We start from the raw sequence: 19,099 nt of genomic DNA, 5'->3' as shown, positions 1-19,099 counted from the left end.
TGACTGTTTCAATGAAACAGCTTTGGTTGCAGTGATCTTTCCGTTTTCCTGTTTCCTGATTCACTGAATTCTGCTCATCATTATTTCCTACTATAGCTGCTTACATTAGGTTCAGTTGGCTCTTCTTTTTCTTCCTGAAGTTAGAAGCTTGGACTGTTGATCTGAGAGTCTGCTTTGTTTTTTTTTTCTCCCTCATCTAAGCATTTAAGTACATCTCGCTAAGTACTGCATTCGCTTTGTCCCACAAACGATGTTTTTATTTTCAGTGACTTCAAAAGATTTCCACACCTCCCTTGTGATTTCTCCTTGGATCTGGGAGTTATTTAGGTCCTGAGATTCACAGTGGGCATCACCTCAGGTCCGCACACTCGGGCCTGCCTGCCTTTAATGGAGGCTGTGCAGTATTCCCACCCAATACTCCATAATTTACCTGACTACTCCCCTTCCTGGTAAACGTTGCGCTGACTCCCAGTTCAGTTCCCTTTGGTAACCTCTAAAAAGGGACAGCAGGCAGCTCTCGGTGCAACCCGAGCGCTCAAAGGCCTGGCTGGCTTTGCCCCGCAGGGTCCAGAGCCTGCAGAGCGCCCGGGCTGAGCACGACGCCTTCTGCAGCGGCCGTGACCGCCTGCTTCAGTTCCTGTCCCACATCCCCAGCTACGAGCCCCAGGAGACGGACGGCCTCGGCCAAGTGGAGACCAAGCTGAACAACCAGAAGGTGAGCAGGCTGGGGGTCAGCAAGCCCCTTTGTGGATGGGCGCCTGGTCACAGTCCTGGACCAGTGGGTTCCCAGCGCCCACGTCTCTGAGCTTGAGGACAGGGCCCCCCTCACCAGTCCCTCCCCGGTCCCCTGCACAAGGCCTGGCCTGGAGCAGACCCCCCTCCCCCCAACAACCCCGCGCAGGTCTGCTAAATAAGCGGATCACTGCAGGGTCACCAGTGAGCCCTCGTGGGGGGAAACCCATTTCCACAGCCCAGAGCCCTGGCTCCCCAGAAGACAGCAGGGCCTTGGGATGAAGGACGAGGAACGGAAAAGCCAACAGCCTGGGCTCAGATCCTGCTCCCACGCCCGGAGCCATGCACCCGCAGGCCAGGCACTGCACCGCTGGACCTCCTAAACTGGAAGTGAGGACGGTGCTCGTCTCAAAGAATGTGGGGAGAGTCAGGGAGATAATCTCAGAAACACACGTGCTTAGCCTTAGCACCGTGCCTGACACCTCCATGCACTCAGTAAACACTGCCTTCCTGGCAAGGTTCGTTAGCTTGGCCCTTCTTCACAGGCCCTTAGAACCACCTTTTGGAACCAACAAATGTAAACAAGGAAGCTGCTCGTTATACCTTATGCTACAGAAGAATTCCAGACTCTAAGGAATTCAGCTACTCTATCTAGGTTTAGGATTTTTTTTTTTTCCAAGTTTTTATTTTTAAAGTCTCTGTTGTTGTACAGAACCTACTAGATGAAATAGCAAGAAGGGAAGAGGAAGTGCAGAAAGTCCACACGCACTCCCAGCAGTACCAGCAGGCTGTCAAGGTGAGATGCGACACCCCAGCAGCAGGGCCTCTTCCCCACCATCCCCACCCCCAACCCCCGGGCTGGCCCTGGGGGTGTCCTCAGGCACTGCTGGTGGCTGTGCAAACCGGCACCACCCTTTGGGAAACAAGATGGTACCAGGCATCAAATATCAGAAGGGTTTTCTACTGTTTAAAGCAGTAACTGGGGGGAATTTATCATAAAGGAAAAGATGTGAAAAAATGATAATGTGGGATTAACAAAATCAGTATGAAATAAAAAATTATTTACAATAGCCAAAGAGACAAACTAGAAGTAATCTAAATGTCCAGTATTAGCAATAGAGACAGCTAGGAAGTTATCATCCAGCTACTTGATGGATGTTTAAGTCATCAAATTGACCCACAGAAGGATTAGGGTGGCATGAAAAAAAGCTTACGGTACAGAGTGAGATGAAGACAGCAGGAAGCCACCTTCTCTGGGCCAGGAGCGGCCTGGAGGGAGGGAGTGCGCTTTGGGGACAAAGGGGTTTGTGGGCCCGTTTTCTTTTGTCTCGTGGGTCGTCCAGGGATGTGGTTGTGTGCCGTTGATGGAGCGACAGTTCTCCAAACCTCCTGGCAGTCAGAGCAAGGTGTGGCTGAGCGGAAGACCTCCGCGGTCAGCCAGAAGGGGCACAGGAACACTTTGGTCTCACCTGCTCTGGTCTGCCCTTTGCCTCGTGTCTCTTACCCAGGACTACGAGTTGGAAGCAGAGAAACTCAGGTCCCTCCTTGACTTGGAGAATGGAAGGAGCAGCCACGTGAGCAAGCGGGCCAGGCTCCAGTCCCCTGCCACCAAAGTGAGGGAAGAGGTGAGCTCCGCGGGCCCAGCCTCCTGGGGCTCCATTCCTCCAGGGAGCATGGCATGCAGGCCTCAGAAGGGCACGCACAGTGGTAAACGGGGCTGGGGGCCCTCCTGGGTGCCAACAGTCTCAGTGGGAGAAGACGATGAACTTACTCTGGGCCAGCAACAGTGCCACACCTGGAAAGACAGCCTGCTGGGAGTCGTGGCTGGGGCAGTTCCCCTTGCTCCATGCCGAGTGGATCCGCACACAGAGGGCTGACGTTAACCTGTTCCTTCCAAACACGAGCGCCTTAAGGCTCAGAGACGGACCTGCTCAAGGTCCCTGGGGGTTCAGGCTTCTGACTCTAAATCCAGTTTTCTCTCTCACAGTTGAGACTAGCAGAACTCCAGGTAGGAAGTGGCAACTCTCTTTGGCATCTCTGCCCCAATGCCAGGTTTTACTCAAACACCTTACTCAGCTTGTTGACTCCTGTCTGTCTGCTCTCCTGTAGGAAGCAGCTCTTGCTGCCAAGTTTACGGAGGTTAATGCCATCAACAGACAGAGACTGCAGAACCTGGAGTTTGCACTGACCCTCCTGAGACAGGTAATGGGTCTTAGGAAGGCATCCTACTGAAAACTATCCCAACAGCTAAGACACTAGGCTCGCTCTGCCTCAGAGAAACAGAGGTGGCCGGGGGGCGTGTGCCCTCGCTGGCAGGGCAGGGCAGTGGGTGGGTGACTGAGCCAGGGTCTGTCCACACGATGGAAAACGATCGAACTGTCGCACGACAAGGTGGTCTTCTCTGGCTGCTGCAGATTCTCTCATAAGCGCAATCAACAGGGTACATGCAGATTGGGGACCACCATTAGCGTGGAAAAGATAAATACACATTGCACACAAAAATATATGTGTGACAAAGGTGACTGTATCCTGTAGGATGCTGAGCTGCCTTGGTGGCTCAGACGGTAAAGAATCCGCCTGCAATGAGGGAGACCTGGGTTCGATCCCTGGGTTGGGAAGATCCCCTGGAGGAGGGCATGGCTACCCACTCCAGTTTTCTTGCCTGGAGAATCCCCATGGACAGAGGAGCCTGGGGGGCTGCAGTCCATGGGGTCGCAAAGAGTCGGACACAACTGAGCGACTAAGCACAGCACAGCACATCCTATAGGAACAGGACCAGAAGGGACAGGTGGCCTTCACGTCATACCCTTCTGTGGCTTTAAGATGTTTCCCCAGATGTGTTTAAACTAGTGTTTTTAATTTCAAAAGGAAGCCTAGGGCTCTACCGGCCCGACACTGAGCAGGGGGTGGGGGTGGGGATGTCCCTTGAGGACCACAAGACAAGCACTGTGAGCCTTGGAGGGTGGGGAGACGGGGACCAACTGCACAGAGTCCAGCCCTAACCCTGCATGGTCTCCCCCTTCCCAGCAGCTGGAGGCAGGTGCAAGCCAGGAGGCCCTGCCCGGGAGCAAGCCAGGCCCCGGAGCAGAGGAGACGTGGAAGATTCAGAAGGAGCTGGATGAGGAGATGGAGCGGCGGCAGCAGCTGGAGCACGAGGTCCGGAGCGCCCAGGAGGAGATCCGGGCCCTGCGGAGCCAGAGCCCGCAGGAGGCGGTGGTGACCAGGGAGGTGCTCAGGAAGGTGCCGGACCCAGCACTGGAGGAGAGCTTCCAGCAGGCGCAGCAGACCCTGGCCGAGGAGCAGCACAAGAACCGGCTGCTGCAGGGGGAGGTGGAGGCGCTGCGGCTGCGGCTGCGTGCCCTGGAGGAGGCGGCCCGGGCCGGGGGCCAGGAGTACGTGGTCAAGGAGGTACTGCGCATTGAGCCGGATCGGGCCCAGGCTGACGAGGTCCTGAGGCTGCGGGGGGAGCTGGAGGCGCTGCGGCGGCAGAAGGGCGCCCGCGAGGCGGAGGCGCTTCTCCTGCAGCAGCGCGTGGCCGCCCTGGCCGAGGAGAAGCGGCGGGCGCGGGAGGTGGTCACAGAGAAGGAGGTGGTCAAGGTGCACAATGACCCCCAGCTGGAGGCCGAGTTCCGGCAGCTGCAGGAGGACCAGCAGCGGGAGCAGGGGCTCCGGGAGAAGCAGGAGGAGGAGCTGGGCTTCCTGCAGGACAAGCTCAAGAGGCTGGAGAAGGAACGGGCCATGGCCGAGGGCAAGATCACAGTCAAGGAGGTGCTCAAGGTGGAGAAGGACGTGGCGGCCGAGCGGGAGGTGGGCGCCCTCCAGCGCCGGTATGAGGATGAGGCCGCCAGGGCCCGTGCCAGCCAGAGGGAGAAGACCGAGCTGCTCCGGAAGATCTGGGCCCTGGAGGAGGAGAACGCTAAGGTGGTTGTGCAAGAGAAGGTGCGCGAGATTGTCCGGCCTGACCCCAAGGCTGAGAGTGAGGTGGCCAACCTCCGCCTGGAGCTGGTAGAGCAGGAGCGCAAGTACCGGGGGGCCGAGGAGCAGCTCAAGAGCTACCAGAGCGAGCTGGAGGCGCTTCGGAGGCGAGGCCCCCAGGTAGAGGTCAAGGAGGTGACCAAGGAGGTCATCAAGTACACGACGGACCCTGAGACGGAGAAGGAGCTCCAGAGGCTCAGGGAGGAGATCGTGGACAAGACCCGCCTCATCGAGAGGTGTGACCTGGAGATCTACCAGCTGAAGCAGGAGATCCAGTCCCTCAAAGAGGCCAAGCCCCAGGTGCAGACCAAGGAGGTGGTCCAGGAGATCTTGCAGTTCCAGGAAGACCCCCAGACCAAAGAGGAAGTGGCGGCTCTGAGGGCCCGGCTGGCTGAGGAGCACAAGAAGCAGGTAGACCTGGAACGGGAATGCGTGTCACAGGAGGAGAAGATCCAGGAGAAGGAGGAGGAGCTGGCCCGAGGGAAGGAGGTGGTGGTGCAGCAGGAGGTGGTCAGGTACGAGGAGGAGCCGGGCCTCCGGGCGGAAGTGAGCGCCTTCACCGAGAGCATCGATGCGGAACTGCGGCAGATCGATGGCCTCCGCGGCGAGCTGCGGTGGCTGCAGCGCCGGCGAGCCGAGCTGGAGCACCAGCTGGAGGAGCTGGAGCGCGAGCGGCAGGCGCGCCGCGAGGCTGAGCTGGAGGTGCAGCACCTCAAGCAACAGCTGGCCCAGCTGGAGGCGCAGGAGGGCGAGGCCCACGAGAAGGTGACCCTCACACAGAAGGTGGTGCTGCAGCAGGACCCCCTGCAGGCCCGGGAGCATGCCCTCCTGGCCCTGCAGCTGGAGGAAGAGCGGCACCGCCGGCAGGGCCTGGAGCGCGAGCTCGAGACCCTAAAGCAGCAGCTGGAGCACCTGGAGAAGATGGAGGTCAAGGAGAAGGTGGTCTTCTCCGAGAGCGTCCAGGTGGAGAAAGGCGACACCGAGCAGGAGATTCAGAGGCTCAGGGGCAGTCTGGAGGCCGAGAGCCGAGGCAAGAGGGAGCTGGACGCCGAGGTGAGCCGGCTGGAGGCCAAGCTGTCGGAGCTGGAGTTCTGCAACTCCAAGTCATCCAAGGAGCTGGACTTCCTGAGGGAGGAGAACCACAAGCTGCAGCTGGAGCGGCAGAGCCTGCAGCTCGAGGCCCGCAGGCTGCAGTCGGAGATCGAGATGGCCGCGGCCGAGGCGCAGAGCCTAAGAAGCCTGCCCACAACGACTGGAGCCGACCCCGGGGCGCAGCTCGACTCACGCCTGCGGTCCCTGGAGCGGGAGCTGGACGACCTCAGGAGGCTCTCCAGGGACAAAGACCAGGAGATCGAAGAGCTGCAGCGTCGCCTGGGGTCCGTGGCCGTCAAGCGGGAGCAGAGGGAGAACCACCTGCGGCGCTCCATTGTGGTCATCGACCCTGACTCGGGCCGTGAGCTGTCCCCCGAGGAGGCCCACCGCGTCGGCCTCATCGACTGGAACATGTTTGTCAAGCTCAGGAGCCAGGAGTGCGACTGGGAGGAGATCTCCGTCAAGGGCCCCGGAGGCGAGTCCTCCGTGATCCATGACAGGAAGTCCGGCAGGAAGTTCTCCATTGAAGAGGCCCTGCAGAGCGGGCGGCTGACCCCCGCGCAGTACGACCGCTACGTCAACAAGAGCATGTCTATCCAGGAGCTGGCCGTCCTGGTGTCAGGGCAGAAGTAGGCCCGCCCCCGCTCTCGGGGAAGCCGCCGCTGCTCGGAACCCTCCCCCGGGTCGTCTCTCCCTGGCCCCCCGCACAGCTCCAGTCCGCTCAGAGCCCCGTGTGCCGCCACCCCAGCTGCTGGGCCCAAGCACAGGCGGGACAGGCCCCCGCTGAGCTATGTCCCTCAGCCTGGAAAGCAACCCACTTGTCCCCCGATCGTTCTCGCCTGCAGTGCCCGTCTTCCTCCCCGCCTCTCCTACACTCCTCTATCAACAGACTCCCCGGGTCACCTGGAAGCACTGACGTCTACCACTAAAGCACAAGACAGGCAGCAGCCCCATGGGCCAGCCTGCTCCGCACCGCACTGGCCTCCACACCCCAGCCGGGGAAACTCAAGGCAGGGAGGGCTCCATTCAGCAAAGCCCCGGCCCCTGGGGGCCGCCACCTGCATTCACAGCCCTCCGGATTCCAGCTCAGCTGACTCGCCATCGAGGCCTCCTGGGGAAACCGATCTCGGCGCTACGCCAAAGGAGGCGCAAAGAAACCAGAACAGCGTCTGACCCTGGTGCTTGGGTGAAGCCTAACTGTCGAGCCAGACTGTCCCAAGAGAACGCACCGTCAGAGGACGTGTCGTGGTTCTGTAACTGAAGTACCTTCCTAGTGGACTGTCGCTGTCGGCCTTGGATTCGGTGCCTGGTCCTGCTTATTCTTTCACTGCCACTTAAGACTCCACAGTTGATTTTTTATCAAATGAAATTTGGGTTCTCTGTATCTCACGTATTATGTAAGAAAATGGGAAGTAAGAGGGAACTCTATTTATAGCGTGAAAATAAACACCTGCTGGCTTGATTCTAATTTCATGGAAAGTGTGTTTCTTCCTCTCTTTCGAGTGAGGCTGATTCCCCAGGGCCTGCTTGGCTTTCAGCCAGAATGAATGTTCCCCAACTACCAGCTCCTAAGGGAGAGAGAATTACTTGCAAATATGGTAAAAAGAAACGCGAAAGAAACGATGTTCTGGAAACCTTGAAACAATTTATTGTGTTGCTTTATACAAGATTAACAATTTCCACACCACCCCCAACACCAACATAGTCGCTGCACAAAAGCCACAGCCCTTTCACACCCAAGAATCGCCAGCAAGGGGAGCCCGCAGCGTGGTGGCCGGGACGCCTCCGCCTGCAGCCCTCCTTGCCGTGGCTCAAGTCACTCACTCTTCCGTTACCACAAATAAAGCATCAACAAGGAAAAGAAACCTCATCAACTCCCCATCAAAGAAACGTTTCCCTGAGGCAAGAGGCATCGCTAGATTCCTAGGAGGAGGGCATCCTGCTCCGGCGAAAGCTGGGTGGTGCCGGGAGGTGGGGGCGCGGTGGGGAGGGGCACCTCGTGTCCTCCCGCCGCTCAGCGCTCTTGGACGGACGGCCTCTGCGCCGCTCTGAGCTCAGCAATACCAATCTCTTCTTTGGCTCTTTTGCTACTACCTAAGACTAGTCTGTAAACTGGAAACCCAAGTTGCAAAAAATAGATATAGTAAAGGGACAAGGATTCCACTTGGCCCCATGTGACACACGTGTTGGTTTTTCTGTTAAAAAAAAAAAAAGTCAAGCAGAGGCCTGGCCGGCTGGCTGGCCAACCGCAGTCTTGCTCCCTGGGCAGCCGGACAGCCTCTGAGAAATCGCGAGACACCAAGAGTCATATCCTGGGAGTCAGGACCCAAAAGAACTGCCCATGTCTCCACGTAGGCAGGCGCACATTCTGAGGAGGCTATTTACTCTCAACATAAGGGAAATGACTTAGCTGGAACAGTCGGTTCAGACTTCACAGGACAGGCAAGCGCCCGAAAATCCTTGAGAAGCAGCCGCTGGCTGAGTGGGGCGCGGCCTCGTCCACCTCCCAGTGAAGGCAGAGCCTGCAGTCTGGAGAGCGCGGACCTCAAGGCCTGCTTCTGCACAGCACACACTTCCCAGGGGCCTGTTCCCGGAGCTCTGCCTGAGCATGGTTTTACGATAAACTGGAATGTCTACCTGCAGCCTGGAACTCCTCACATCCTCAGCCCTCAAAGAGACGAAGAAGGAATTCGGGGCTCTGCAGCCCACCTGCATGAACTTGGGAGAAACAAAGTGGGGGGCCCTGGCTGAGCTGGGACCTGGGAGGCGGGGCCCAGGTGACCTTCCAGTCAGGATGGCCCAGGTTGTGATGTGCAACCATAGAAAACTCAAATAAGCTGGCTCTGTCTTAAATACAGACATGTCTTTAAAAAGGTCTTCATCTGAGACCCACTCAGAGGGCCGAGTGGACGTGTCCAGTCCTGCTCCACCATAAAGGCACTGGAATTATGTCTTTCTAGGAACAACATGAAGTGCGGAAAACAGTCCGATTCTATCCAATGCGTTTAATGGTAGGGATCAAAACTGAGCCAAAAATAAGTGTCTTTAAAAATCCTACCATAATTGTTGAATCTACAAAGGTCTTTTCTCTAAAAGAGCTTCATTGTCATGTTTAGTGGAGAGACTGGCCCCCACGATGAGCACACATTGGGTGTTCTGAGTATTTTTCAGAGAACAAGGTACCTCTCCCAGTTGGGGTGTGAGCCCGGAGGATGGACGGACACTCTAACCAACCAGGGAGCCCACTGTGGCCAGAAGGAGCCCCCGACCAGTATGCTGCGCTGAGGTACTCTGGCCAAACGCGAGGAGCTGGGCCACCTCCTCTGCCCCGCCACCAGAGCGCCCAGCACGAGCTGGCATGCTCCTTGGCCTAGCGCTGCCCCTCCAACGATTGTCTGCAACAGAGCCGCGAGGCGCTGAGCACCAGGCTGGCTAGGGCCCCCAGAGAAGCACAGGGCTGCTCCCTGAACTGAAGGCACATCACACGTGCCAAGAGACGCTCCACTTAGCACTCACGCCTTCTCCAGAAGAAAACCACTGGCAGAGCGTAGTTATCATCCAACTTCTGAGACCTCCTTGTGCAGCTTCCAGCCTTTGCCCTGAAAATCACAATTTCCTTGGTACACTGGGCCCTTTCCCATGAAGCTGAGAAGCATCTGAAAAACAGTAAGCAAAAACAGAACACAAGATTCTCAGGACCTCCTTGAAGGCAGCAGTAACCAAACCTCAAGGGGACCACTTCTGAAATAGCAAAAGTCCCCGAACACCGAGTGTTCTGGGGCTCAAAGGAGCTGGACGCGCTGGCAGGTTATCTGCGGCATGGGCAGTATGCTGGCGCTGGGAGGGCGGCCGCTGGCTGAGCACCGCCTGTGCCGCAAGGGCTGCTCCTGTTCCCAGCCGCAGCTGCCATCCTGGGGCAGAGCCCGGCTCCTCGTGAGGCCTGTCAGATGCAATGAGCACCTCTCCACTGCACACCTGGGGCCTGAAGGGCAAGTTCACAGGTGCTCATGTTCTGAGCCCACACGGGGAAGAAAGCAAAGCAGACATGAGTCAGAGCTGAGACAGCAGAAGGCTTCTCACCGATGACCACTCAGTGTAATCCTACAACACGACGAGTGTCATAAGAGAGACATTCAAGTGGTCTCTTACAGCCCAGATGCTTTTCAGACAGCCTTTTAACTCCCAGAGGAAAAACAGGAAAGAAATGGTATAAGAAAACACTTTTCCCTTTTTTCCTGAAAATTCCACACATCAGCAGTCACGTTTCCAATAGTACTCCAATTATTTTCTGTTTGAGAGTGTTACCAAAAGCAAACAGGCAGTGCAGTCTTTCAAATGTCACCCGCTTTCGCCTGGATGGCTCAGAGACCACCAGTTTGTGGACCAAGTCCCTGCTTTCTCCATAGGAGCAGGGAGTAACTGCTGGTAAGGCTTAGCCCCGCTTTCTTTCTCTGAAGAAAGCACGGTTCTGTCTGAGAGACCTGCAGTCCACGCCTGCACACAGATGGCCTCTGGCATTCACTGTTAGGCATCAGCCTCAGGACGCCGAGCAGCGCAGCCCCCAGGCCGTGCCTGGAGCAGGTGCGGAGCAGCAGGGAGCAGCCGGCCCTGCACCACGTGCACCGAGAGCCACGGTCCCGGGACGGGGCCAGGCAGACCGCCCACTGGACACGCGCTGGCTCGGGGCGCATGTGCCCTCTCCTTGCGCTGTGAGCCAGGGCTTGCAGGCTGGCCCCTTCTGCAGCCACTGCTGTGTGCAGGGCAGACGCAGGGAAGGACGCTGCTCAGTCCTGCCATGCTCCCAAGCCCCCGCATCACCCCGGAGCGCACGCTGCTCCTCTCCTGGACACACGCTCCGTGAGGGGTCAGGGTCCCGCCTGAAGCCCTGCCACTGTCACCTGCCACTGCGACCGGACTTCCCCTTTCACTCACACTAAGGTCGAGTCCTGGTCCCACCTGGAAGGGGTGGCAGTGTGAACCGAAAGGCCTGCAGTGCCCCAGCTAGCCCCTGGGAAATCAACACCATCACCCCTCCAGTCTTGGTTACGTTGAAGAGGAAACACTGAGCTGAGGGCAAGGAAGTCCTGAGCCGAGTACGCAGGCCACTGCGCCTCCGTGATCACACAGGGCAAGGCAGGTGTCAGCGTGGGAGAGACTGCATCCCTCGTGCCAAGTACCACAAAGACGCTCGAGCCTCCGATGATGAACCCAGATGACACAGTGATGACAGGGGAAGACGTTGTCCTTGGCAGCAGAGAAGGCCTCTGATGGAGGGGAATGGCCCGCAGTGCACCTGGAAATTACCTGGCAGGCTCTGCGGGAGGTGGGTAGACACGGCAGTGTGCGGGAGAGGCGCGGCACGAGGCGGGCTGGAGTGCACGCCGGCCAGGAGACCTGAGAGGAGACAAGAGGGAGAGGGAACAAAACACACGCTGAGACGGAGGAGCAGCCTGGGCCCGGGTGCAAACCCCAGGGTGGGAGGGCTCAGCACAGTGCCGGGGAGGCTGCCCACACTCACACACCAGACACACACAGGAACCCAGCATGGGAGAGCAGAACCCGCCAGCACAGAGGCCCAGGGGTCCCTCCTGTGCTCCAGTACGAGGGAGAAGGGAGACACTTACTGTGGCCGAGGCCGTGGTGGAACGTCCCGGGGGCAGGGCCGGTGACGATGGCATCCTTGGAGACCCCCGCTTTAGCAGAGGAGTCAGCACTGAAGGAGATCACGTGGAGGGGAAGCTGGGAGATAATCCCCAAGGGGCTCGAGTTCAAGGCCCCAGGGAGCTTGGGACTGCCAGCCTTGTAGGATGAAGACAGCAGGTTCAAGGATGAGGAGCCAGTCAACAGCACAGCCCCACTCGCTCCTTTCTGGGGAAGAAGCACAGAGGCGGGTCAGGAGTCCAGCCCCGTCCGAGCCCACTCACAAACCAAAGCTGGCACCGCACCAGGGGTGGGTTGGGGAGGGTTACGTGCATGTCAGCTGCCCCTCCACTGCGGCCCCGAGGAAGGACCATTGCAGAGAACCAGCACAGAAGGGCTCCCTGAGCAGCGTTCACTTTACAAAGCAGGTATTAATTATGCCTCCTTTGTGCAAGAAAGGAATGAGAGAGTATCCTACGTGGATACCCACCAATACAGGGATATAGCAATGGCTGTATACTTCCCTCCATCACACACACACACACACACACAGAGGCATTTACCTTTGGTTTTTACAAAGAAACAGAAAAAACCTAGAAACTAAGGAAGGCAGTTACAAGGGCTGGGGAAGGCAGACAGAGACGAGTGAAGCTTTGCTAAACACACCTTTCTACATGTTTGCTCTTTGCAACCACACGATCTTATATATGGGAAAACGGAGGGGAAGAGCAGCTCTCATTCCCCAACCTTCATGCAAACCTCCTGTAATCAATCACCCGAGGCGAGCCTCAGTAACCAGGGGCTGGGTCACGGCACCTTTGTCTCACATGTGGAGTCTCCCCAAACCCAACAGAATCACCCTGAGGACAGTCTTCTGGTCATGACATCCCTATAACTGACACCTGAGGGCAGGACTCGCTTCACATGCTCACTTGGAGAGAGGACAGGCAGGAGGCTGTGCAGGGCGAGTTTCCTGACTCCCTCTGGCCATCCAGATCCACAGCCTCCCTGCACGTGCAGTGCTGCCCAGTCCTGCCCTGTTCGTCCTCCCCGGGAGACTTTTCAGGCTTTCCTGGGAGTCTGGCCACCAGAAAAGTAAAGGCCTGAAAACAGGGAGCCCGGTCCTCCTTCCAACTGGCGGGCTCGCTGTTCCTACCTGACCGTGAGCATCAGCTCTCACTCTCAGACCAGGGCGAGGCCAGTGGCCCCGCCCACAAGGCCCACAAGGGTGGCGGGCTGCAGCAGGACACTCACTGGCAGGGAGGTAGACGATGTCACGCTGCTCACCGCGCTGGGCTTCAGGGAGGAGGTCAATAACTTGGCCACACCCTGGGTCCCCCCACTAGAATCTCCATTGGGACCACCGGGAGGGGCCACCAGGGTCAACTTCTGGGGTACAGGTGGCTTCTTCACTGCAGGGCCAGGGACGGGTCGGCTGGTGGACTGTCCTGTGGAGGGAGGCTGCGTCGTGGGGAGCAGGTTCCCAGAAGCAGGGCTCTGAACCGGCGTTCCTCCAGACGAGGGGCTGCCGGACGACACCCCATGTTTGGAGGCAGAGCCCAGGAAGGGACTGGTCTTGTAGGGTGGTCCTGAAGAGCTGGCTGAGTGTGGTTTTGCTGGATGGCTCACGGCAGCAGAGCATGAAGCTGGGGTCTTATGAGAGCTGCTGCTGGAGGCTGGCGTGCCCGAGGAGGCTGGCATGGAAGCATGGAAGCTCTGGCTTTTGGTTGCTGTCTTGACAAGCTGCAGGAGGGATCGGTGACACTGAGGGGAGCCAGGCTTCGGGCCCTGAAGCTTATTGACGAATGGAGCCGGAGGGGTGAAGCTCTTCTGCGGCTGCGTGCCAGCATGAAAGACCTTGACCTGGGGGCCGGGCACAGCGGTGCCCGCCGGGGGCACGTGAGACGTCCGCGGCAAGCCGTGGTGCTTGGCTTTTGGCTGCTGCCCTTCCGGCGGGCCCTTGCCAAGAGCAGCCTGACAGGACAGCTCTTTGTAGCCAGAACTCTCTGTTTTTTTCTCCTGAGAGGACTGCCCCAGAGCCAGAGCCTGTTCAGCCAGAAAATTGAGGGGTGACTGCAGAGAGCTAGAGGGTGGAGGGGCAGAAGAAGGGCTGGGCTTTGGAAAGTTCCTTTTTTCTTCTGGACATAGAACACCCGCGAGCTTCTCTGCAGGCACTTTCACAGGTGTGGGCAGCGGGAACTCTGAGCTCCCACCAGCCCTGCTGTGCAATACAGCCAGTTCCTTGGACACTGCCTCCAACGAGGAGGCAGGATTATGGACCAAGTCTCCATCCAACGAGTCCTCCAGGTTGATAGGAGCAGGGTGAGCGAGGCTGCCAGATGCCTGGGACGAGGGCTCCCTGCTTGCGGCCCCCACGCCCAGGCCTCCTCCCAGGTGCTCTGAAGGCAAAGCCAGGGGGCTGCCCGTCTGGCCTGATGAGACGGACACCTTCTTATCTGGCTTAGCAGATGATTCCTAGAGGCAAGCAGAAAGGCTCGTGTTTACAAACGTCCAAAGATGCCAACCCTGGCCCTGCTGAAGGGACTCGAGCGTGAGAAAACATACAGGCAGCGGGCCTTCCAGCGTGATCGCGAAGCCAGGGAGGAAAGGAACAGGAGGCCTGCGTGGATTCGGAAATGCTGCAACCCCACCACCCTCTGGCCACAGCTGGGCGGGCTGGGCTGACCCAGGCATTCTGCCACCGCAACACACACAAGGAAACCGTTGTTTCTGAAAAACTGTACGACTTGAACAATAAGATGTGCTCCGTTCCGGCCCTCAACCCACCTCAGCTCCCAGCCACGGTCAGGATGAAAGGGGACTGCTTTCGCTCTCTCCCTCCTTGGTTTCGCCAGCACCTAACTCCCCTCTGGGCTCACAGTCCTGTTACTCCTGCCTCCCCAGCACCTGGTGCAGTGAGTCTTAGGGACATCAGAGGAGATCAACAGACACTTGGGAGTAACTGATCTGCACGCTCCTTCCCTCGGGCTGTTCAGGGACGGTGAGGTGCGCTACAGAGCCTCAGGAATTGGCAAAAATTTTGGTGAAACGGCAATTTTACTACATCGAGAGAGCTCTGCAACATCGAAGTCATTTTGCAGTTTTCAGTCTCCAGCCATCGCACTCCCCTCTGCGTCTGTCAGTCAGCTGGACAAAGCCTCCTGCCTGCCCGATGCCAATCCAGGCTCACCTGCACTTGGCTCAGGGGCGCTCTTCTGTAAAAGGTAAGGACAATTCACCAAGAAGACCTCATTTAACTTCACAACAACCCCAGGAACTGGCCAGGTAGGTGATGCTTCCTAGACCTGGGGCTGGAGGGCACTGGTGGCCCAGGTCAGGTCTCTGTCCTGCAGACCCCAGGCCCCTCCTGTGGGCCAGGCTGCCTCCTGGTACAACCTCATCCCGAAGAGCTGTCCCCAGACCAGCAAAGCTCCATGAGCTGCCAGGAGCATGGCTGCAGAGAGCTAAGAACAGGTGGCACATGACTGGGCAGGCTGACTCACCTTCACCTTCATTTTGCAAGAGGCCATTACTTTCTTCTTGGCCCTGTGCAAAGGAAGGAACACAGGAAAGATTCAGAGGAGATCCTCAGAGATAAAAATGCCAGTAGTCCTAACAAGTGAAAACACTGAGACACTCACAGAATTGACGTCAGGTGCCCGTGGCCTCGTCTGCTCTCCTTAAACAGAGTCCTGGAACAAAGAGACACGGGGAAGTCCTCACGAGCCCCTGAAAGCAGTCTGCTCCCCGAGCCTCCCCACCTCCCCAGTATGCAGGGACTGTCACCCATTAATGTCAGGGGGCTGCTGAGGGGGCCTTATGTAGCTGCCTGGCCACCCGAAAGCCACAGAGCTAGGATTCCCCCAAAAAAGCGAGGACTCTGCCCCCAGACCTCTCAGAGTGATTCTTCCCCTAAGGGCAGGAGCACTCTCCTTACTACCTGTTCTCATCCCCCTTCAAATGCCCAACTTTTCCCAGAGAAGCTCAACAGAATTTTCTTTATGCCCTTCCCTACGTACCGTCGGGAGTTCAATCTACAGTGAGAAGAGCAATTCCACTTGAAGGGACTCTAAGAGAAGGCCTACTTGACCAAGAACACTCCCTATCTCCACGGGGAGGGTCCTAGGAAGACGCCGAGCAGGAAGCACCAGGTGTGATCTCCCACCTGGACAACTACACTACACTAGCCGAACCCATCTGATGGAACCACTCTATAATTTCAGAGGCTGGTCAAGCTTGCAGCTTCCAGGGGAGGACTTAGACAAGTAAACTGTGGTTCATCCTGGCTCTCAGCACAGGAGCAGCCACCCACCCCCCACCTGGTGGCCCGCAGCTGCAAGTGTTCCTGGAGCAGCTTGCACACAGCTTGGAACCAGCGTGGGAAAAAGGACCTTGTCTCCAAAGACCAGGGACCTGTGCTCTGATGGCCAATCGCTGCTTCTGATCATGGGGGTGGGAGGTGCCCACAGGGCAGCAGCCCACTGCTGTCGCACTACTGGCTGAAGCAACTGCCAGGGGACTTAAAGGGCCAGCACCCCCTTTGCTGCTGCTGCTGCTAAGTCGTTTCAGTCGAGTCTGACTCTTTGCGACCCCATAGACGGCAGCCCACCAGGCTCTGCTGTCCCTGGGATTCTCCAGGCAAGAACACTGGAGTGGGTTGCCATTGCCTTCTCCAATGCATGAAAGTGAAAAGTGAAAGTGAAGTCGCTCAGTCGTGTCTGACTCTTAGTGACCCCATGGACTGCAGCCTACCAGGCTCCTCCATCCATGGGCTTTTCCAGGCAAGAGTGCTGGAGTCGGGTGCTACTGCCTTCTCCGAGGACCCCCTTTAACCTCTTCCTTTTCATCATTTCCGCCCCCTTTGGAAGTTAGACGTTAAAGACTAGAGCATTAAAAAAAAAAAAACTACATATGTGGGAGAAATCAGACAGTGACTGCATGTGGCTAGGGAAACGCTTGGAAAAGACGTAAGAATAACACGTTAAGTTCACACCTCAGGCTGATCCTTGACATAGAGACAGCCTATGCTAACAACAAAACTCAAAACAAGCAAACTCCAGGAAAAGGGGAGAATCTGATTTTCGGAGTTACCACATTATTAGATTCAAATGTCTGCTGTTCAACAGCAACAACAAACACAAGGGACATGAAGAACAGGAAATACGGCCCATTCAAAGGAAGACACAGATCACAGAAACTGTCTGAGAGAAGTCCAAATGGCAGACACACCAGACAAGATCAACTGTCCTAAAGGTGGACAAAGAACTAAAGGAAGACGTGGAGAAAGAAAATAATGTGAAATAATATCAATAAAGAGATAAGAAACCTGAAAAGAAACCAGAAAGAAATTCTAGAACCGAAAAGGACAATAACAAATGAAAAATTCAGTAGACAGATTCAAAGGCAGATTTGAGCAGGCAGAAAAAAAACAAAGAACCTGAAACAGGACAATGAAGATGATCGAGACTGAGGAGCAGAAAGAAAAGACTGAAGAAAAGTAATCAGAGTCTGAAGGACCCATGGGACCATCAAGCGCGCGCACACCCTCACAACACGGACGTCCCCAGAGGACAGAGAAAGGGGCCCAGAAGAGTGAAGAAATAACGGCTGAAACTTTCCAAATGTGAAAACAGACCACGTAAGCGTAAATATATGAATATAAATATCCAAGAAGTGCAAAGAACTCCACATAAGATGAAATCGAGAGACCCACACCAAATACATGATAATCAAACTCTCAAAAGCCAGAGACAAAGACAGAATATTGAAAGCATCCAGAGACTATTGAATCATCACACACGAGGGATCCTCAATAAAATTATCAGCAGATTTCTCATCAGAAACTTTGGAGGCCAAAAGACGGTGGGCTGATACATTCAAAGTCTAAACTAAAAACAGTGTCAACCAAGAACCCTGTATCTGACGAAACTGACCCTCAAGAGTGGGGGAGATGTAAATCAACTATACTTCAATCGAAGAGTTGAGGATATCCCCAGATAAGATAAAATTTGAAGCTGTTCATGATCAAAAAACCTATCCTGTAAAAAATTCTCATGGGTCCTGAGGGTGAAATGAAAAGACAGCACCTCAAAGTTACATGCACAAATAAAGATCTCAGAAAGGTGAATATACGAAGACCACTATAGACGCCAGTGTCATTATAACAATGGTTTGTAATCGTACTTTTTAAAGTATGATTTAAGAGACTAATACTAATTTAAAAGCTGGTAAATATTATGACGACTTTGGTTGGTAACTCTAAATCCTGTCTTCTACATAATTTAAGAGGCATTTCTAAAACTACTAGTTGATGTTTTGGGGCACACAATGTATAAAAATACTTCTGTGACAGCAGCAGAGCTGTATGGGGGCAGAGTTTTAAGATGTTAATCAACTTACAGAAGTATTAGTAACTACTTTAAAAAATAACAATTCAACACTCTAATCAAAAGACAGAGACTGGCAGAATAAATAAAATACATGATCTGATCTAACTATATGCTATCTGTTGCTGCTGCGGTGCTATGCTCAATCGTGTCCAACTTCGTGCGACCCCATGGACTGTAGCCCACCAGGCTGCCTGGGACGTGGGATTTCCAGGCAAGCTACAAGAGCCAAAGACAAGAACAGACTGGAAATAAAAGGACTGAAAAAGGTACTCCATGCAAAAATAACCAAGAGAGCAGAGGCAGCTATATTAACATCGGACAAAACAGACTTTAACTCGAGAAAGGTTACAAAAGATACAGAAAGCTGTTACATATTAATAAAAGGCTCAATACCGCAGAAGATACAGCGATTGTAAACACTCATGCACCTGAAAAACCTTTCAAACATACGAAACAAAACTGACGGAACGGAAGAGACGAGTAAACAGCTTCACAATAAAAGCTGGAGATTTCAGTACCCCTCACAAGAGAGAATAATCAGAAGATAAACCAACAGAGGACTTCACACAATAAACCAATTAGATGTAACAGAGAGACTCAAGACACTGTACCCAACAACAGAATACACTTTCTCAAGTGCACATGGGACATTTTCTAGGATAGACCATATGTTAGGCCACAAATGAACTCTTGGTAGATTTTAAAAGACAGATACCATACAAAGTATCTTCTCTGATCACATCGGAATGAAGTTAGAAATCAGTAACAAAAGGAAAACTGGAAAACAAAATTGTAAGAAAAAAAAGGCAGATACATTAGACAAAACAACTTTTAACAACATACTTTTAAACGATCAATGGATCAAAGCAGAAATCACAAAGACAATTAGAAAATACTTAAAAAAAAAAATGAAAATGAAAACACAACATACCAAAATCTATAGGACAAAGTGAAAAGTGGTGCTAAGAGAGGAAATTTTTAGGTATAACTGTTTACATTAAGAAACAAGGAAGGTCTTGAATCAACAACCCAATTTTATAAGGAACAGAAAAAAGAAAAACTAAACTTAAAGCCAGCAGAATGAAGGATATATTAATAATAAAGATTAAAGAAGAAATAAGGAAAACAGAGAATAAACAATAAACAATAACAGGCGTATTTAGACTTCCTATTTTTTTCTGATTTAGTCTTGGTAAGTTTTGTGTTTTTAGAAACTTGTCCATTTCATCTATGTTGAAAGACACTATCCATAGAGTAAAAAGGCAACCCAA

General features: G+C 54.7%; 2 protein-coding genes across 5 annotated transcripts in view; one reads left to right on the top strand and one right to left on the bottom strand.

The window, feature by feature from the left end:
* The window catches only part of PPL (periplakin), a 48,448-nt gene extending 41,181 nt beyond the window's left edge, over positions 1–7,267 (top strand). For 2 of the 3 annotated variants that reach the window (XM_061402481.1, XM_061402479.1), the window contains exons 18-22: positions 565–715; positions 1,445–1,528; positions 2,241–2,357; positions 2,842–2,934; positions 3,760–7,267. In XM_061402481.1, coding sequence (XP_061258465.1) covers positions 565–715; positions 1,445–1,528; positions 2,241–2,357; positions 2,842–2,934; positions 3,760–6,432 — 3,118 coding nt within the window. In that variant the 3' untranslated portion in view covers positions 6,433–7,267. The remainder of the gene's footprint in view (positions 1–564; positions 716–1,444; positions 1,529–2,240; positions 2,358–2,841; positions 2,935–3,759) is intronic. The other variant, XM_061402480.1, reaches the window with a different exon arrangement.
* A 157-nt stretch (positions 7,268–7,424) lies between these two features.
* The window catches only part of UBN1 (ubinuclein 1), a 32,547-nt gene continuing 20,872 nt past the window's right edge, over positions 7,425–19,099 (bottom strand). For both annotated transcript variants that reach the window (XM_061402482.1, XM_061402483.1), the window contains exons 13-18: positions 15,081–15,131; positions 14,943–14,985; positions 12,694–13,914; positions 11,424–11,667; positions 11,104–11,193; positions 7,425–9,455 (exon numbers count right to left, since the gene is read on the bottom strand). In XM_061402482.1, coding sequence (XP_061258466.1) covers positions 9,406–9,455; positions 11,104–11,193; positions 11,424–11,667; positions 12,694–13,914; positions 14,943–14,985; positions 15,081–15,131 — 1,699 coding nt within the window. In that variant the 3' untranslated portion in view covers positions 7,425–9,405. The remainder of the gene's footprint in view (positions 9,456–11,103; positions 11,194–11,423; positions 11,668–12,693; positions 13,915–14,942; positions 14,986–15,080; positions 15,132–19,099) is intronic.

Source organism: Bos javanicus, chromosome 25 (genome assembly GCF_032452875.1).
Source record: "Bos javanicus breed banteng chromosome 25, ARS-OSU_banteng_1.0, whole genome shotgun sequence".
NCBI lineage: Eukaryota > Metazoa > Chordata > Mammalia > Artiodactyla > Bovidae > Bos > Bos javanicus.
The sequence above is the reverse complement of the archived record's forward strand: the minus strand, read 5'-3'. Positions and strand labels throughout refer to the sequence as shown.